This window comes from Podarcis raffonei, chromosome 14 (genome assembly GCF_027172205.1).
Source record: "Podarcis raffonei isolate rPodRaf1 chromosome 14, rPodRaf1.pri, whole genome shotgun sequence".
In the NCBI taxonomy this organism is placed as follows: Eukaryota; Metazoa; Chordata; class Lepidosauria; order Squamata; family Lacertidae; genus Podarcis; species Podarcis raffonei.
The window spans coordinates 34,672,052-34,693,261 of NC_070615.1; the positions used below are offsets into that span (position 1 = coordinate 34,672,052).

Sequence of the window (21,210 nt, forward strand, 5' to 3'; positions counted from 1 at the left end):
TAGCACAGGGAAGGACAGGCTGGTTGCAGTTGGGCTGCCATTTAGCAAAGTGGCCTCTGAGTCTTGTCTGGAGCCAGGGACTCCTCTTTTTTGGGCAGGGGGGGAGAATGGGGTACTCACCCCCTGCTGTGTAGAGCAGGCTCAGATGCAGCCCATTTCCCTTTTACTTCCAGAGAGCTCCTGGTAGAGTGGTGGAGAGAGGATGCATTTTACTGAGGAAAGATCAGAGATGAGCAGTGTGTGTGTGTGTGTGTGTGTGTGTGTGTGGACAGGTAACAATATAATTGGAGAAGAAAAAGGCTGGAGAGATCTCTTCCTACCAGACTCCCCGGGAGAAATATATTATAGCAAATATATTATAGCAAAGAACAAGGCGGGGGCTGGAGCAGAGGTTTGACTTTGGGCAGGGGGGTCGGGACCCCGGGGCACATTTGCAAAAACAGGCACATTGGTTGTGGGCAACACACACACACACCACAACCACACACTCTCACCAGAATTGCATGTACTCGCTCTCTCCCCTCAACAGTTAACTTGTTAACAATTTCTACAACTTCTCCTTCCCCTAAGCATCACTGGAGGAGGGGGTGGTCTTTCTGAAGAGTGTAGCTGAAGAGGCAAGAGTTAATACAGTGGTGCCTCGCAAGACGAAATTAATTCGTTCCGCGAGTCTTTTCGTCTTGCGATGTTTTTCGTCTTGCGAAGCACGGTCCATCGCAACTGCGCCTCTTCAAGCGGCTTTAAGAAAAAAGCGAACGAACTCGCAAGACGAAAACGAGCCAATAGGGAAAATCGTCTTGCGAAGCAACGCAAAAACCGAAAAACCCTTTCGTCTTGCGCGTTTTTCGTCTTGCGAGGCATTCGTCTTGCGGGGCACCACTGTATTCCATTCTCTCTCTCTCTCTCTCTCTCTCTCTCTCTCTCTCTCTCACACACACACACACACACACACACACACAAACACACACACAGACACACTTGGGCCTGTAGAATGAGATGTACCCCTTGGGCACCAGAAAGGCCTCCGTGGGCACATGTGCACCCACTGGCCCTGTGTTGACAGCCGTGGGGCTTCTATGCATATCCTATACATATCCTCAGGTGGTTTGAATCTAAGCCCTGGGACCAGCCTGTTGAATATCTACTTGCTTTGCAATGACTGGAGTTCAGTACTCTTTTGTTGTTTCCCATGAGGCCTGTTCAGATTCATTTGCGCGCGTGTTGATGCGTGTGCGTGAAGCTGCACCTGCCACCCTGTCCCTGACACAGGGTCTGCATGAACACCAGGGAGCAGGGCAAGCTAGAGAGCACAGGAAGTGGCCCTGCTTAGGAGCTCCATCCACGCATGAGGGACGAGATCTCCTTGCAGTGAGGGGCGCCTCAGAGCATTTAAAAGTGGAGAACCAGGGGTGGGGAACCTGTGGTCTTCCATATGTTCTCGGACTTCAACTCCCTTAAACGCCAGCCAGTAGTCAGGGAGGACTGGAGTTGAGCAACATCCGGAGGGCCACAGGTGCCCTATCTCTGGTCAATACACTCTCTGGGTGAGGAGTTGGACATCCTGGAAGTACATAGAATCGTAGAATCGTAAAGTTGGAAGGGATTCTAAGATCATCTAAACCAGCCCCTTGCAATGAAAGGATATGCAGCTGTCCCATACGGGGATCAAACCTGCAACCTCGGCGTTATCAGCACTATGATCTAACCAGCTGAGCCATAGCAAATGGCCATGCATCTTCCTGATATTACGTTTATATTCCGTCTTTCTTCTAAAAAGCTCAATGCAGCACACACTCCCCAATCCTATCCTCACAACGACCCTGTGAGGTAGGTTAGGCTGAGAGGTAGTGACTAGCCCAGTGAGCTTCATGGCTGAGTGGGGATTTGAGCCCTGGTTTCCCAGTTTCAAGCCCAATGCTCTAACCGCTGCACCTTACAGGGTGGGGGAACCTGTGGTCCTCCAGATGTACCATATCGTTTAATCCTTTTCCTGTTTATATCCCACCTTTCCTCCCTAAGGAGCCAGAGCAGCGAACATATCAATAATAATGTGGTTGCTTTTAAAGAGCATTCGAAAAGCAGTTTAAAACATTCTAAACATAATTAAAACACTATCCTTCAGCTGTCAAATGCTTGCAGAAACAGGAGGGTTTTTAACTTCCTCCTGGAAGCCGATGGCAATGGAAACAGGTGCACTGCACCAGGGAGGGTATTTGGCATGTGGGGAACCACCACTGAAAAGGCCCTGTCATGGGTCAGCGCCGACTGGGCAGCCACCGCCTCCCCCCCAGTGATTGCACCACCACCAAGGCCTCACCTGTCATTCGTAGAGTCTGAGATGGTTGGTATCAAAGAAGGCACACTTTTTGGGACATGGGTCCTAAGCGATTTAGGACTTCTTACGCTGGTACTAACACCTTGAATTTAGCTTGGCAGCCAGTGCAGCAATTTCAGGACCGGTGGCCTGCAATCCCATTGGGTTGCCCTGCTTACCGATCTAGAAGCCACCTTTTGCACTAGCCCCATGTAGGCGGCTGTTTGTTGCAAAGCGTCCCCACGCCAGTATCCCCCTGCTTGTAAAAAGCAAAATGGTTGTGTTGAACTTTCTGCACGCAGCACCCTTTTTATTGGAGAGGAGGGGAAACAGCTCCTTGAGTTTTTGAATTGGCTCCTGGATCCAGCTAGACTTGGAAGGAGCATCTTAGTCCCAACCACCTTTCCTGGACAATACAAGCTCTTTGTACTACCAGTTCTCGGCTTTCTGTGTAAACAGAGGAAGAAGTCATATGGGTGTGATACTGACACTCTGGGGAAGGTGTGAGAAATTCCCTGGGGTGGCGTTAATTGTCCTGTTCTGGGGATGCTGGACCTGCTGCCTTCAGAGGTTTTCCTGCTGCTGAGAACTCCCACTGTTCACTGGCGGCTCTCACCTCAAGCAGAGCTGGCATGCCCAGAATCGCACAGCCTGCAGGCTTGAAGGGGTAACAGCCTTCCCCCAAACTGGGGCCCTCCAGCTGTTTTGGACTACAATTCCTAGCAGCTCCTTATAACCTCAGGCTTTCCTCCTGAGGTGGACTAGCACAGGCATGCAGATTCACTGCTCGAGGGCTGCAAGAGCAAAGGATGGCTTGCGCATGCCAAGTTCATTTATTCATTACATTTATATAGTGCACCCTTCCTTCAGTAAGCTCAGGGAATGCACAAAGTCCTCCCCACCTTTTCTTCCTCACAACAACCCTCAGAGGTAGGCGAAACTGGAAATGGCTGACCCCCTGAGCTTCATGGCCGAGTGGGAATTTTATACTGTGTCGTTGTTATGTTTTATTTTTGCAGAGAATTAATTTTATGAGGCGTCTTACAAATACTACTATGCAAATGTAAGAACTGGACCAAGCCAGTGGCACATCTGGTTCAGCATCCTAGTCTTACAGTGACCAGCCTGATGCCCCAATGGGGAACCCACAAGCAGAATCTGAGCACAACATCTGCTCTCCCCTCCTTCCATTTCCAGCAATTGGTAGTCTGAAGCGTTACTGCTTTTCACAGTGGAGGTAGAACATAGCCATTGTGGTTAGTAGGAGTTTAGCCTCACCCTCCTCCATGAATTTGTCTAATCCTCTTTTAAAGCCATCCAAGCTGGTGGCCATCACTGCCTCTTTTTAGAGCAAATTCTATCACTTAATGTTGTGTTGCTGCTGCTACCACCACTACCAATATTAATTTGAACCAGCGTCTCCCCAATTCTAGTTTAGCACGCCAGCCTGGCACTCTTGACTCTGCTTTTCCCAGATTGGTAAACCTCTCCAGATGTTTTTGGACTACAAATCTCATCGTCGCCTGCTGGCTGGGTCTGATGGGAGTTGTAGTCCAAAACATCTGGAGAGCGCCATGTTGGGGAAGACTGTTATAACACACAAACACCCAGCACAGTATACTGGATTATTTAATTTCAGAGCACAGTTTCATGTGACAGGTGCTATTTCTACAATGTTTTAACTCTCTAAAAATGGGCCTTCCATTCAGGATGAGTCAGGAGGAGAACTCGCTGCTTCTCAGGATGGCCAGGGGCTGTGTGGTGGTAAAGGCCCCAGCGCCATGGTTACGCTGACAATCTTTTTGCGCTAACTAGATTTAAGTTGCCGCTCTGAGGAGGTGGAGGGGTCGGATCTCAATCTGGATGAGCTTCTTGGAGAAGCCGATTTGGTCAATGCGGAGTGACACATTCGCTCCCTTTGACAGATGCAGCTTAAATAGGCAATCTTCTTCAGTCATTCCGTGGGCACTTCTGACACAACTTCCAAGCAGCTCCGAGGAACAAAAAAACTGCCTTGTACTGAGTCAGACTATCTAGCATAGTATTGCCAGCACTGACTGGCAGCCACTCTCAGGGGCTTCAGGCAGGGGTCTTTCGCAGCCTTTCTTTTTCTTTTCTTTCTTTTCTTTTTTCAAAAAACAAGAAAACTCATGAAACTGAACTCAGTGCCCACTAGCACTTTTGACATCACCACATAAATGTACACAGCTTTGGTTATAAACCAGTTACTTTCCAAGAGAGATGGCAGGTTTGGTCTCTGCAACTGGTTTTTGAGAATCACAAATCAGAACCCTCTTCTGGCATTCAGAACTAGGCATGCAATTCCTTGGATCTTGACCTGTGAAAATCCTAAGTTCTTAGTACTGATAAACCAGGCTTAGATAGGGATGGGTAAATTCAAATGTTTCTGAACCCCTCAACCTTCATTATTTGTTTACTGTGCTGGCTGGGGCTGAAGGGAGTTAATCGGGAGGACCACAGGTTCCTTGGCCCTGACTTGGATAGACTACTCCCAGTGTGCCTCCAAGCCCGATTCAAGGTGCTTCCCTTGACAGACAAAGCCCTATGGCTTAGGCCCCAGATATCTGAAAGAGTGCCACCTCCCATATGGACCAGCCCATGACTTGAGATCTGCAGGGGAGGCCCTGTGAAGTTTGTGGGGTAGCAGTGCATGACAGGGCCTTTTCTGTGGTGGCCTCCAAATTGTGGAATGCTTCTGGCCCTGTCACTGTAAATGAAGGGTGGGGAATATTTGGCCTTCTTGATGTCATTGGACTACAACTCCCAGCATCCTTGCCATTGACTATGCTGTCTGGAGTTGACGGGAGCTGGAGTTTAACAACATCTGGAGGACCACAGGTGCCCTGCTGCTGTAGTCAACATTTTGATGTCGGCTTAGGGCACAACTTTTCGCACACGGCTTTGTGGATGGAAGACATTAAGATGGTTTAATTGTGTTGTACTGTGTGTAATCTGCCCTGGGACTACATGACAAATGGTGATCTATTAATTCCTAGGAATAAATAACTTGATATAAAGCAGCTCCTGTGAGCTTAGCAACTGGAACTGCTATGATGTCTCCAAAACAGAACTGAATGTTGTGGTGATGGAAAGAGGGAGCTGTTTGGGGACATCCCAGCAGTGCCTGATCTCAGGAGACTGTAGTGTGGATCCAGTGAATAGCAATATATTTCTTTACTTATCACCCCACCTTTCCTTTAAAGACCTTGGGACAGTATGCATGATTTTCTCATACTTCCCCATTTTATCCTCCTAACATCCCTGTGTGAGGTAGACTTAGGCTGAGATTTGGCAAGTGGCTCCTGGTGGGGATTTGAACCTGGTTCTCCTGCTGTATTCTGAAATATTCTAACTATAACACCACACTGGCTTGCACAAGATTTTAGGGAATCTGGTTTAAGCCCCATATTTACCCTGGACTCCTTGTTCCACCTTGGGCAAAACTCTTAAAATGTCAAATTGCTGTCTGTAAAAAACAACAACAAGCAGCCTACCTCACCGGGTTGAAGTGAGGGCAAAGGCAATAAGGCTCGTGGAACTTAGAAGAGGTATAATATAATAAAAGGCAGTTTCAGATTTGTCTCTTTGTCATGCTCAAGTGCTACCAAGGGACAAGGAAAGATAATGAATGCATGATCACAGCCTGGTCCCAGGGGGAAACAAAGGCAGCTGCCTCAAACCAAGGCAGATCAAAGAATCCTTCTAGCACAATACTGTCTACATCAAAGTAGACAACATGGTACACCTCATATGTATCTGAGGCTCATGGGAGTTGGAGTTCTTTTGCAGGCAAAGCACGTTCTTTCTCGCATGTGACTCTTCACTGAGTAATAGCAGAGGCTTGGGTAATGGCCCTTGGTGATGGGCAGTTCACTAGTAAATCATCTAATTGTCATGGCCAGGAAACCTTTGGTCCTCGAGATGTAGCTGAACTACAACTCCCATCAGGCTTAGCAAGCATGGCCAATGTGGTAGGAGTTTTACCTCAGCAGCAACTGTAGGGCCAAAGGTTCCCAACACCTGCAATAGCAGCCCAAGCTGGCCTGTTAGATGCCTAATGAAAGCTAGAAGCCAATGTTTTGGCTTTGAACCAGAGAGGCCTGTGTTTAGATCCTCACTTGGTCACACATCTTACCGCAGGGTGGTTCTCTGGACATGGTTGGACCACAACTCCCATCATCTCTGACTGTTGGCCTTGCTGCCTGGGGCTGATGGGAGCTGGAGTCCGAGAGGGCCACAGGTTCCCCAACCACTGACTTTCTGGGCAGCCTTTCTTCTTGCCAGCCCTAACCAGTTTGTTGTGGGAAGAGTGAAACTTCTGGGGGAAGGGAAATGCCAAAGCCCATGCAGTTTTAAGGAGGGGAAATCTTTTGGGAAACACCAGGCTGTGTATTTTGTGGCCCGGAGTTTGAATAGATGGGCCTTTGAGGAGGCCACAGGCCCAGTGTGTGCAGCATCCTACGACACCCTTCCTGTGGCCTGGGAACGCAGGCTGCCCGCTTCACAGAGGCCTCCCCTGCTCAGCACAAGGAGTGTCAATCATGCGGCTTCCTGCCTCCTCACGTGAAAGGCCTTAGTTGCCGTGGTAGCGTGCGTCATGGAAACTTCCTCATGCACAGGTCTGTGGAGGAGCGGAAACTAAAGGTATGCTGCAGATATTGTGGAGAGACAGAAGGCTTTCCTCCCCTGCCCCACATGGTGGGTTTGGGGGCCCGCCACCCACCTTTGCTCTGGCTGGATAATTAACATTTGCAATTTCTCTGTATGGGTGTGTATGTAGAACACACACACACACACACAGAGAGAGAGAGAGAGTTTGTGTGTGCATTTGTGCATAGTGTGTGTATTTATAAAAGATTTTGTGTATTTATAAAAGATTTTGTGTATTTATAAAATATTTTGTGTGTGTATGTGTATACACTTGCACAAACACATAACAAACATAATCCACATTATTATTATTATTACAGTTAATAAAACAACGGCAAAACAACAACAGTATAAATTAAAAACCATTAAAAACACAAATACAAAAAACAAATTAAAAGCAAACCCTAACAAGTGGGCACTTGTGGTAAAGACCTATTTATTCAGATGGGAAATGTGTAGTCCCAGTTGCTTTGTTTATATACTACATTTTACATCTGTGCTCAGATACATCAATGGTTCCTTGTTATCCCAGGAAAAAGTGGCAAATGTCGTGCTGCAGGATTCTATCCTGGGTCCGGGGTTGTCTTTAAAAATGACTTGGGTGAAGGAATAGAAGGGATGTGCATCAAAATCAAGATGACACCAAACTGGGAGAGGTATCAGGGTTCATGGGTTCAAAGTTGGACAGCTAACAAAATGAATATCAGTAGGGACAAATGTATGGTTCTAGTCTTTCCTGGAGCACAAATGTAGGATGAGGAACATCTGGCTTGACAGCAGTACATGTGCAAAGGATCTAGGAGTCCCAGTAGACCACAAACTTAACATGAGTCAGCTGCGTGATGCAGCAGCAAAAAATGCTAATGCAATTCTAGGCTGCATCAACAGTGTCCAGATCAAGGAAAGTAATATTACCGCTCTATTCTGCCTTTGTCAGATGCCACCTGCAGTCCTGTGTCCAGTTCTGGGCACCACAGTTTAAGAAGGATATTGGCAAGCTGCAACGTGTGCAGAGAAGGGAGTTGGGTATGTTTAGCTTGGTAAAGAGGGATCTCTTCCAACTCTCCAGTTCTATTGTTCGATGATCTGTGCTGTTCAAATAAAAACAGCTTAAGTGCAGCCATAAAACAGCAGTGCATAATAAACAGCATAATATCTCTACGACAGAGCACTAAAAAAAAGAAAAAGTCAGCTATTTAACACCCACCAAAATTTGAGTGAGCATAAAGCTCACCAACAGGTCAAGTAAAAATAGCCGGTAACTCTGCAAACCTGCTTTCACCCCTCCCCCCCCTTATTATGCTTCAACCAAAAATACAGAGCTACAAAAATCAGAGTTCCCTTTGAAGACTGATTGACTGTTAAACTGTTTGGGAAGTTGTAGCTCTATGAGGGGAGCAGGAGTCTCCTAACAGCTCTCAATACCTTTAACAAACAACATCTCCCAGGATTCTTTGAAGGAAACCATGATACTAATATGCTACTGCTAATTTAGGACTATTAATTGCAACAGGTTTACTTTGAGTAGGATTTATTTAGATACAACTGAAAGATCTGTGGTCTGTCTTTATCCAAAAAAGGAGAAAGCACAGCAGACATCTTCTTCACCCCTGTCAATTTGCATCCTGGCCAGGCATACTAAAGAAGGCTAGTATGCATGTATCCCGGCTGCCAGGCCTTGGTAACTGCGTATGTAGATCATTACACAGACGCCAGTGCCTTTCCTAGCAGCTGCAAAATGCAAAGGACTCAAGAAGGCAGAGCCCTGCAACTTTAGTGCTTAACAAACCCTAACATCCTTGCAAAAAATAAAAGAGCTTTGCAGCAGGAATAAATTTTGCAAATCAGGCATATTCTCACAATGCTGGAACTTGGGACCAACCAGTGAAGCTGATTGTTGGAAGATCTGCAAGGCAGAGAAAATAACTTATTCACATAGTGCATAGTTAATCTATGGAGTTTGCTCCCACAAGAAGCGGTGATGGCCATCAACTTGGATGTATTTAAAAGGGGTTCAGGCACATTCAGGATGGATAAGACTATCTAGCTCCACCTTCAGAGCCATTATGCCTCTTGACTTCCAGTTGCTATGAATTGCAAGTGGAGACGATATGGTTCCTCTCAGGTCCTCCTATAGACTTCTTCTTGGCCACTGTGAGAACAGGATGCTGGACTAGATGGGCCATTGGCCTGATCCGACAGGGCTGCTCTTAGGTTTTTATGTTTTCATAGAACTTCCTTTATTCAGCTCTTGTTAGCCATTGGGAAGGCAGGCTTAAAGCAAAGCATCTCTGCCTTCTGAAAATTTCAACTTAATATCTATATATTCACAAGTTGTGAATTTGTTTGACTCACTCATAAGGATTAGAAACTCATTATATTCCAGACAAGGAATGTAGTTTACTTCCAAGGATTTTACCCAATGTGTGCCATTCCGGAGTACATGGCAGAAGTAGTTATGGGAAAGGCCACAGCTCAGTAGTAAAGCAGAAGTTTTGCATACAAAATCCTAGATCTGTTCAGGAAGGGTTGGAAAATACTTAGGTCTGGATCCTTGGTAAGCCTCTACTGAGACCCAATGGTCTGACTTGGTATAGAGCAGCTTGGTATGGTACTTGGGAAAGGACGGTGGCTCAGTGGTAGAGCATCTGGTTTTCATGCAGAAGGTCCCAGGTTCAGTCCTCAGCACCTCCATGAAGGACTGGAACATTCTCCAGTCTGAAATCCTGGAGAGCTGCTGCGAGTCAGTGTAGACAATACTAAGTTAAATGAACCAGTGGTCTGGCTTAGTGTAATGCAGCTTACTATGATTCTATGATGGGTGGAAGAATTCTGTGCCTGGTACTGAAGACCACTAGAGAAGTGTCTAAGACTTTCCTTTTTTATATTTTTATTAATTTTCTATTTTATAATATTTAAACACATCTTCGTTATCCACTTTACTTCTTTTGCTCATATGAGCTTGTCAACTTCCCTCCTTCCCACCTCATGGTTTTCAAAATTCATTTGTATATCATAGCATTTATACAGTTTCTATTTTACGTTTCACTCATTCAGAATATCACAATTTTTAAATAAATATAAAAGGGTAGTAACAATTATCATTACAAGTCTTATAACCCTGCTAGTGTTAGTTGCTTACAATGGTCCTTCAAGAATTGTATAAATTTACTCCAGTCTTTTTGGAAAGCTTGATCACGTTGGTTTCAGATTTTTCCAGTCAGCTTCGCCAATTCCGCAAAGTCCATCATCTTCATCTGCCACTCTTCTTTCGTTGGTATTTCTTGTTGTTTCCATTTTGGGGCTAAAAGGATTCTTGCTGCAGTTGTTGCATATGTAAACAGTTTTTGATCACCCATTGGTATCTCTTCACCCACTATAACCAATAAAAATGCTTCCGGCTTTTTAACAAAGTAATAATAATAATTTATTATTTATACCCCATCTGGCTGGGCCTCCCCAGCCACTCTGGGCGACTTCCAAAAGAATATTAAAATACATCAAACATTAAAAGCTTCCCTAAACAGGGCTGCCTTCAGATGTCTTCTAAAAGCCTGGTAGTTGTTGTTCTCTTTGACATCTGGTGGGAGGGTGTTCCACAGGGAAGGCGCCACTACCAAGAAGGCCCTCTGCCTGGTTCCCTGTAACTTGGCTTCTCGCAGTGAGGGAACCGCCAGAAGGCCCTCGGTGCTGGACCTCAGTGTCTGGGTAGAACGATGGGGGTGGAGACGCTCCTTCAGATATACTGGACCAAGGCCGTTTAGGGCTTTAAAGGTCAGCACCAACACTTTGAATTGTGCTCGGAAACGTACTGGGAGCCAATGTAGGTCTTTCAAGACCGGTGTTATGTGGTCTCTGCGGCCGCTCCCAGTCACCAGTCTAGCTGCCGCGTTCTGGATTAGTTGTAGTTTCCGGGTCACCTTCAAAGGTAGCCCCACGTAGAGCACATTGCAGTAATCCAAGCGGGAGATAACCAGAGCATGCACCACTCTGGCGAGGCAGTCCGCAGGCACTTAGGGTCTCAGCCTGCGTACCAGATGGAGCTGGTAAACAGCTGCCCTGGACACAGATTTGACCTGTGCCTCCATGGACAGCTGTGAGTCCAAAATGACTCCCAGGCTGCGCACCTGGTCCTTCAGGGGCACAGTTACCCCATTCAGGATCAGGGAATCCTCCACACCTGCCCGCCTCCTGTCCCCCCAAAACAGTACTTCTGTCTTGTCAGGATTCAACCTCAATCTGTTAGCCGCCATCCAACCTCCAACCGCCTCCAGGCACTCACACAGGACCTTCACTGCCTTCACTGGTTCTGATTTGAAAGAGAGGTAGAGCTGGGTATCATCCGCATACTGATGAACACCCAGCCCAAATCCCCTGATGATCTCTCCCAGCGGCTTCATGTAGATGTTGAAAAGCATGGGGGAGAGGACAGAACCCTGAGGCACCCCACAAGTGAGAGCCCAGGGGTCTGAACACTCATCCCCCACCACCACTTTCTGAACACGGCCCAGGAGGAAGGAGCGGAACCACTGTATGACAGTGCCCCTAGCTCCCAGCCCCTCAAGACGGTCCAGAAGGATGTTATGGTCGATGGTATCAAACGCCGCTGAGAGATCCAGCAGAACTAGGAAACAGCTCTCACCTTTGTCCCTAGCCCGCCGGAGATCATCAACCAGTGCGACCAAGGCAGTTTCAGTCCCATGATGAGGCCTGAATCCCGACTGGAAGGCTTATACAAGGCTTCCTCAACCTTGGCCCTCCAGATGTTTTTGGCCTACAACTCGCATGATCACTAGCTAGCAGAACCAGTGGTCAGGGATGATGAGAATTGTAGTCTCAAAACATCTGGAGGGCCAAGGTTGAGAAAGCCTGACTTATACATTTTCTTTAACTCATTATATATCATTTCCCAATATGCATTTACCTTGTTACAGGTCCGCCACATATGATATAAGTTCCCTTCCTTTTCTTTACATTTCCAACACTCCTTATTTCTTGTCCTATACATTTTAGCAAGTTTAGTTGGTGTTAGATCGAAGACTTCCCTCTTGGTCAGCAGTGGCTGTAGTTACAAGCATCCACCTCCCCTTATTTCTCTCTCTTCTGCACTGCTTCAACATGATGTTCCCAAAGCTGCTGAAAGTTTGGAGTTAGTGCTGGCTGGTACACATTGGGACTGGTAGGGCAAAAGGCAGGAAGACCACCAGTTGGTGGGGCCAGAGGCAACGACAGAGAGAGCCAACCATTCTGGGTTTGTCCCCATTCTCCTCCTCCCTGCCCCTACAAGGGGCAGCATGGAGGATAAGGACGGAGGGGAAAGCTGACGGCCAGTGCCACCCGCTGGCCCTGTTGTAAGTTACAAAGTCAGAGCAGGTGTGGGCTGGCAGAGGGCAGACTGAGGTTGGTGGGGCAGTGCCCCATTTGCCCAAATGGACCAGCTTACGCTGGTTGGAGCCTCTGCTCAGGAGAAGCTGTTTGATAAATGACTCAGATCAACTTGATCTTTTTGAACAACCAAAGCATGTTCAGTGTTATTCCAGAGGAGAAGGAAGATGGCCTTGGCACCAAAGCAGATGGAAATGGCAAGGAAACAGCAATGTTTATATTGTGAAGCGCCCTGAGATCTTGTGTTGAAGGGTAGTATATAATTGGCCCGTTAGGAAAAGGGTCCAAAGAAGGTGCAGTGCTGCTGTAGCGATGCCATCCAAGAAGGATGAATCCCCTGCAGAAGAGGCGGACAGTTTGTTCTGGGCTGATTGTCTCTTTGGAAAGAGTTCATTTGCACATTTTGCATTTATATAATTAACACTGTTTTCATACCATTTGCATGGATGTGGCAGACCTCGTCACTCACGTGGCCAACCTGCTTGCTTAGGGCAGCATGACCTTCTGGGCTCAGGGATGCTGGGGAAGGGAAAACATTGCAACCCACCCCCCAGGCAGAAATTGTGACTCAGCACCAGAGCAAATGCTTCGCACCTAGAAAGTCCCCAGTTCAGTCCCCAGCATCTCCAAATAATCAGGGCCAGGCAGCCATCTGTGGGGAAGATCTCTCCCTGCCTAAGACCCTGATCTGCTGCTGGAAATTAGAAAATTCTGTGCTGTGGACAAATATTCTGACTTGGATATAAGGCAGTTTCCAATGCTGCAGGTTGGGTGAAATGTGGTCACTGATCAAGGTTACTAATGCACAAGAAGATTTTACTAGTCCAACTGAATGCATGCGGCCTGAGGACTAGAAAGTTGCTTCATTCCTAGCTTTCTTATAGCTTCTCCCCATGGTCTACTGTAGACAATTTTGACCCGCCATAGGTGACCGGCTTTTCCTAAGCCTGGTTCCCTCCAAAGGATGGACACAAACATCATTGGATCGTTACGTGATAGGCTATTTCTATTGCACCAGTGGCTTGCTTGGTCCGTGCTCAGTGTCTACAGCGGTTCTCCAAGAAACCGCTGCTCATGTTGGCCTGGAGATGCCAGGGACTGAAGCTGGGGCCTTCTGTATGCAAAGCAGATACTCTACCACTGAGCCGCGACCCCACTTTTTCCATGCTTTGGTTTTCTGTGGGGAGCGGAGTTCTTGGAAGCATCCGCTGCTGTGGACACAGCAATGTTTATATTGTGAAGCGCCCTGAGATCTTGTGTTGAAGGGTAGTATATAAATCTCATAAATATAAAATAAAATAAAATAAATGTTGACAACAGGCACTGCATTGCTCCAAGGGCTCCCTGCAGCTCTGCCCTGCTCTGGGAAAGTGTGGTGATTAGTAATGCGCTGTGCGAGTGGTGATTTCAGGTTAACATGCGGATAACACTGACAATTTGATGGAGTACAGATAATAGCTCTCCAGCAGTTAGAGTGATGACAAGAAGCTTCAGCAGAACAATAAAATAATGAGTATGCGAAGACATTGTCAAGTGAACTTCTCCCCCCTCCCACATTATTTGTCGAGCAAGAAAAGTAGTAGTCATGTTTAAGTTTCTAGCAAGCGAGGGGGGGGGGCAATAGGAGAATTCCTATTTTTCTATGGAGGACTTGGGACTGATGTATGTTCCAGCTCTTCCACAGGTCAAAACTTCTACATCCAGCCTCTGTTATTGATTGGTTGATTGACATTTACATCCCACCTTTTTCTCCAAGGAGCTCAAGGTGCAGTACGTGGTTTTCCCACCCTCCTCATTGAACCCCCTCAATGACCCTGTTAGGTAGGTTAGGCTGAGAGGCGGTGACTGACCTAAAGTCACCCAGTGAGCTTCATGGCAGAGGAGAGATTTGAACCCTGGTCTCCCAGATCCTTGTACTGCAGTGTGCAAGGTGGTGGTGTACATGCCCTGGATATGTTTCAGCTAACACAAAATTCAGACTTGTGATGAATATGCTCCAGTTTTAGCCATGTAGTGGGCATATAAAGATTTTCTCTCCCAAGTACTTGCTTTTTTGAATATTCGTCACACACACAACCCGCAACCCTGTCCTCTTGAGTGCCACTGTTTTTCCTGGGTGCTAAATTAAAGATTTGTCAGATGTATGATCCTAAACTCAAAGTTCCGTAGCCTGGTGCCCTCCAAATGTTTTAGGGTACGGCTGTCACCAGCCCCAATGGTCAGGGATAATGGCAGCTTCAGTCCAAGTCAGCTGCAGGGCTGTCCTAGCCAGTCAGGGATCATGTGAGCAGAATGCTTCCTAGCCAATCAGCACACTTCAAAGTTGATCAGATTCGGCTATGTATTGGATGCCATGGAGGACAATTGGTGTCAATGGAGAGGGCGTAGATGGGTGGTATGGATGAGTAGGTGCGTATCTACTCAAGAAGAGCCCACAGATTATTTTTGAGTGAATGGCGTTGTTTGGCAGTGTGAAAAATGGAGTAGTTGTACATCAGCCGTATGCAGGATTCATTTTAGCATATTGGTTTGTTCCAGGCTGCATTCACATAGTAGTTTATTCTGTTTTCCCAACTTGCCCATTTCTGTTAAGTTCAGCATTATAGCTGAGCTTTCACACAATGTAAAAGCCACTTCTGGAACTATAGTGGAATATCATGCAAGCTTAGAGCTCATTTCCATGTTAATTGCTTCCAGAAAAAAGAAAAAAAAAACATTTGCAAACAATGTGGAAAAGAGTGCTGAACTTGAAGTGTATTCCGCTTTAGTTCTAGAAGTGGCTTTTACATTGTGTGAAAGCTCAGATATAATGTGGAAATTAATAGTAAGGGAAATGTCATGAAATGGAATAAACTTCCGTGTTTATACAGCCTCGGGGTAAGATCTCTGTGTTGCTACTTTCTGCTCTGTTTGTTTTCCTCTAGCTGTACTTACATATCTACAAAACCAAGGCAAAGGCAACGTGCAAGTTGACTCTCAGAAACGAGAGAATTCTGGTTGTGTTTAAGGTGGAAGAAGAGTCAATATTTCCATAGCTATCTCACTTTAATTCACTTTTGGGGATCCTGTGCCTCATGGAGGCTCCACAGTCCTTGCACGGGACCATTTCACATGGGGGGAAGTGTTTGTGTGAAAGAGCTTCCCTGGGTGAATTGCCTCCACAGACATTTACCTAACCAGAGAGAGAAGATGGGCTGCCATTAATTCACTAGGTGGTTGTAGGTGGTCTACTCTCTCCATGTCAGCCTCCGGTATGGGGGGTAATGATAACGGTCTATCTTACAGGGCCATTGTAAAGATTACACTAATAATGCACGCAACGTGAAGTATTTTTGACCTTTGAAAGCACTATATGAATCCTAAATGTTAATCATATGGGGTGTATGTGACCCAATAATCAGCTGAACCCTACCTCACAGGGTTGTTGTGGAGATAAAATGCAGGGGAAGACTCCAATTTGCTGCCTTTAGCTCCTTGAAAGGGTGTTGGGGCTGCTGCAAAGGGTATAAATGTAATAAAATATACCATATTTTTGCATACATTTCCTCCACAGGCATACTTTATGCAAATCACTAATTGAGTTTGGACAGAACTGGGAGCAGGGGGAAGATTGTTGGGGAACATTGGCGTTATGTCTGAGCAGATACATAATACTTGCCCTAATAATTTGCAGTACTTTGTATGGTGCTAGTCCCTGTTATCTTTCCTGTGGCTCCTGGTTGCAGCCCTAGGACCTTCACCAGCAAAGTTCGTTTCTCAAATGTGCAGAGTTGGGCCTGGAAGCTGCCAGGATATTGCACCTCCACCTGCTCTGAAAATCCTTCTTATTTTGGAAGTTTTGGGAGAGGGTAGCACTCTGTTCATACTTGGAGAGGCCTTTCCATTTACATCTTTTGAGGGCTGAGCCAGCTTGGACAAGGCTCCCCCTGACGGCTGAGGCCTCACATGGGCTTTGAAATCCGCACAGCATGTTTTGTGATTCAGCTCCCCCTTCCTCATCCGTATGGCAGGCTAAAAGTAGCTCATTTCAACACAGCTGCCACTCTCTTTTTTTGTCGGGGCTGAGCAAACAGCCCCAGCTAGCATATTCAGAATTTGCTGGAACCTGATCGCTTCCCTGGCATCAGTGTTTACCTTGCAGAAACAATCCCCCTCCTGTAAGTGTTTTCTGGCAGTCAATAAACCAGCCTCTACTTTGCTTTTTCCATGTCTGCAAAAAAATTCTTGTATTTAGTTAGTGGACCGCAAACACCTCTGTATGGTAGGGATGGGGAACCTAGGAATCACAAGAAGCTGCTTTATACGGATCTGTCTAGCTCAGTATTGTATACACTGACTGGCAGCAACTCTCCAGGGTCTCAGGACAAGAGGCTCTCTTGCAGCCCTACCTGGAGATGCGACAGATTGAACCTGGAACCAACTGCATGCAAAGGACATGCTGTACAACTGAGTGAAAATCCCTCGCAGGCTACAGAGGGGGAAATAAATCCAGCCCTCCATTCCTCTCTGCTTGGCCCTCAGGACTCTCTCCAGGCCAGACACCCTCCCCAGCCTTGCTTTTGAAACCATCTCTTTTAAATAAGTCAATCACACCATGGAGAGCCATAAGGAAACAACACATCGGCTACTTTAAAAGCTTATCTTTTTAACGGGAGGCTGCATAAGAGGGGAGTCGCTCTCGGAGAGGAACGAGACGAGAGAATATTCGCCTGGGGAGCTTCAGGTTGAGCCGATCCCTTGGAGAGCTGAATTTGATGGGTGAGTTTTTTCCATAGTTACCCAGGCCCACACATGCAAATATCAAGCCGCTGTGGTTGGATGACTTTTCCGTTTTCCAGGACGGCACAAGAACTGAATGTGCTGCACCCCCCCCCCAAAGGAATAGCTGTGGTTTGTGCAATTGTTGGAGCCGAGCCGTAAGCAGCCGTCAAACGGAAGCCCAGAGCCCAGAAGGCTGAGTCAGGTCAAAACCAGGAATCCGTGACTCCAGGTGCTGCTGTTCCATGTGCATAGGACCAGTGGAGAGATGCAGCCCCAGTCTAAATAGGTTGGAGAGAGCCATTAACCAGCCCAAGCTGGTGGAGACATTGCAGGGATGTGATAGGACATCTGCTTTGCATGCAGAAGATACCTGTTTCCATCCCTGACATCTCCAGGCAAGGCCAGGAGAGAACGCTGTCTGAAATCCTGGAGAGCTGCTGCCAGTCAGTGTAGATAGTACTAGACTAGGTTGACCAAGCATCTGACTCAGTTCCTAGCTTCCCATGCTCCTTCCAGCATCCCAACTACATTCTCATCCAATGCTCCTAAGGATGGCAGCAATATTTCATGCATTATGTTGCCTCCTTAGCCTTGTGACTACAGTGTGGCTGCCGGTTTGTGGAGTGTGTGTTTGTGTGTTGTGGTGGGGGGGGGGAGCAAGAGTGAGGGGCCAAGTACTACCCCCTGGGCCTTTCACTCTGGCTCCCAGATGTCTCCCGAGCCACACACCTCTCATAGGCCCTTCTTTGCACCCTGAAATTGGCTGAAATGTGTCCTTGAGCCCCAGTCATGCCCCTTGTTTCCCTGAATGGAGGGTAGAGAGGATTGTGTGTGCAGAACCCAGCCAGCTTCTGCCAGTTTTTCCCCCTTTGGCCTTGTCCAGAATTGCTATGTGGCCCTTGAAAGGTTCCCCAGAGCTGAATGCGGCCCTCAGGCTGAAAAAAGCAGCACCACCCCTGCCTCAAAATCTACCACTCTGATTCTGCATCTTTCTGACTGTGTACATGCATTGCATTTAAAGCACATTATCCCCCCCAAAAGAGTCCTGGGAGCTATAGTTCACCACTCACAGAACTACAGCTCCCAGCATCCTTTACCAACTGCATTTCCCTGCAGGTTTTCTCTGGGGAGGGGGGAAATGTGCTTTAAATGTATGCTGTGTACACAGCTTCTAGCACTCAATCTCTCTCTCTCTCTCTCTCTCTCTCTCTCTCTCTCTCTCTCACACACACACACACACACACACACACTGCTTTCTCGTTGTTGTCACGTGCCTGGATTCCTTCCTACCTTGGGAATTGCGGCCTCCCCGTTCAGGACAGGCCAAGGTCATTCTTCGCCGTAAACACAGCCTGTCTGGGCTTCCCCAAAGTGCCCCAGCCGTGACCTTCTCCAGGCAGGATGGATTCTCCCATGCGTGCAAAACAGCCCTTACTGAGACCAGGACATTCCCAGGCTCTGCCTGGGCACTTTGGGAGTCTGGTGTGCAGCATGCGCAGGGGTGGGGAGCTCCCTCCTTATCTGCCCTGGCTCTGTTGCCGGCACTCGGGTGATCTGTCTTCGGTGCTGTGCACTACACATCACGCCTCCTGTTTTCCAGAAAGTGGTCCTCCCTTTGCAGGTCCATGAAATAGTGACCGGGTGCAGGGAAGCCAAGAGAAGTTTCCTCCATTGTTGCTTGTTTGTTTTGTTTGATTCAGTGATGTAGTGCTCTCAGTGCGCATGGCACTTTCCAGAATACAAAAGGGCAGGGTCTCTGCCTCCCAAGAGCTTACAGTTCACAATATAGAGGAAAGGCCAGACCAGGAGGAGTTTCGTCCACCGTAAGATTGTCAGAAGAGCCTGGCTGCTGGATCAAGGCCAAGGCCGACCTAGTCCAGGACTATGTTCTCAGCCAAAATAGCCAATGGTCAGGGATGATGGGAGATGGAGGAACCACACGCTTGCAGTGTGTGGTGTGGACATAGCCTTCTTTTTTTTAGTGCACCATTTTGTGTGCCTTGTGTAGGGAAGTGCTTTAAAAATGAAATAAATGCTGGTAAATTCAGTGGGGAAGCTTAGCCTGAGCTGAACAGTTTCAAGTTGCCACATTTGAATGATCCTGAATAACTTTAAGAGTGTGTGTGTGTGTGTGTGTGTGTGTGTGTGTGTGTGTATGCATGAACTGAAAGCTCAATGTTTGGAACAAAAGGTTTCATCTACCCTTGACCCTGATGAGCTATTCTTCTTACTGCAAGGAGCAGGAAAATAATAGATGTGTACATCTACATCTACATTTACATCTACATTGCATGCTTTTAGATAAAGTTGGGGATGTGAGCTTGCAAGGATTTTGCCAGATTATCGAGTGGGTGGGTGTTAGGTACTTAGCATCTCATTTCCTACATGTTTCGTTCTTGTGGTAAAGCTCCAGATAAGATTTCTTGGTTCAGTTGAAGAGGCTTGTGGGGGCACAGAGGCAGAATTTGTAAAAATAGAACATTTGCTAGGTTTGGGTTCATACCCAGATGAAAGCAGTTTTAAAAGACAAATTAACAGGGGAGCATCTTGCAAAAAACCCCAAACCTCATAAAAACCGTTTAGAGCTATTTAAAAAAAGGTTCCAAAAAAAGGAAAACTTAAAAAAATAGTGTGGTATTTTATAGCATCTTCCTTTACATATTTACTTAGAAGTAAGTCTTATTAATATAACCACCCCACCCCACTCACCTTCCCCCCCCCTTTTCCTCATAACTTAACATTGTATGTAACACTAATGTCTTACAACAAATGAAACTGAATTGTAGAAAACACAACTTGAAAAAAGAGACAACACGTGTTTTTGTACAATAAAAAGTCTTTAATAAAAAAAATTTAAAAAAAGAAGTAAGTCATTGATTTACTCCCAGGTAAGTGTAAAGGATTTCAGCCTTAGAGTGGTCAAACACTCTTGGTATATTGTCCCGGTAACTCTTAGGACAACTCTCTAGTGTAGGCCATTATCCACATATTACAGACTTTGGACAGAAGGGAAGGTTTGGAAGCTTAGAGAATGGTAGACTCTATATTGAACTTAGAGGTTCCCCCAAGTTTGGCGTCCCCTTCCCTTTTGTGGGCAGAGGGGGCTGTTTTGGCCATTTAAGGAACAGCACTTACACCCACACAATGGAAATAACGGGAATGCCGCTGTGTTGAGTCTCAGATCTCAACAGGCCAGTCCGGCTTCAGGCAGGCAGAGTTTGTATGGCTGAGAGAATGGCAGGCAGAGGGGCTCTCAGTCCTCCCCACTCAGGGCCCCCTCAACTCGGCTTCTTGAGCTGTGCAAGATGACAGTCTTTTGTATTTCCTTAACAGTACCGTGTTGGGCAGCTGTACACCATCAGCAAGCACAGCCACCAAGAGAGTGACAAAGGGGAAGGTGTGGAAGTGGTGAAGAATGAGCCCCACGAAGACCCTGTCCACGGCTGTGGCCAGTTCACCGAAAAACGTGTGCACCTCTCCAGGTGAGAAGCCAGCCAGTGGCTTTTGTTGTTATCTTTGTGTGTGTGGTTTTGGGTTGGGTTTTTTTTTATTATTTTAAGAAAGCATGATCTGAGATTTTATTTTATTTTTCATTTTTTTAATTGATTTTCCAAATTTATAACAAACATAACAACAAACAAGAAAAACATTACTATATCAAAAAGCAAACATACAAACATTTATCCTAACTGTTATAGTCCCATTTTTGTTATCATTGTTGGGTGACTTCCTCAAATCCCCCTAGCTGAGTTTCCATATAGCTCCTTGTAGCAGTTTTCCAACACTATTTTCATATAAGATCTACTTGTTCAACTAACATCTTTCTTTCTTTTCATTTTTACTTCTATCCATGGTATTATATAATTTCACATATTTAAAGCCTAGGCCAATCTGTTACTCACAAGTAATTCTATTTAAATTATCTTAACATATTTAACTAAATAATCTTTAAACTTATTCCATTCCTCTTGATACTCCTCCTCCTTCTGGTCGTGGATTCTTCCAGTCAGGTTGGCTAGCTCCAAAAAGTCCATCATCTTCATCTGCCATGATCTGAGATTATTATCTCCCATTGTTCC

The 21,210-nt window shown here is 46.4% G+C and overlaps 1 protein-coding gene across 1 annotated transcript in view; it reads left to right on the top strand.

The window, feature by feature from the left end:
- The window catches only part of LOC128401307 (cytoplasmic phosphatidylinositol transfer protein 1-like), a 49,103-nt gene that overhangs the window by 10,811 nt on the left and 17,082 nt on the right, over positions 1-21,210 (top strand). Inside the window, exon 3 of the mRNA XM_053364151.1 lies at positions 20,465-20,613. Coding sequence (XP_053220126.1) covers positions 20,465-20,613 — 149 coding nt within the window. The remainder of the gene's footprint in view (positions 1-20,464; positions 20,614-21,210) is intronic.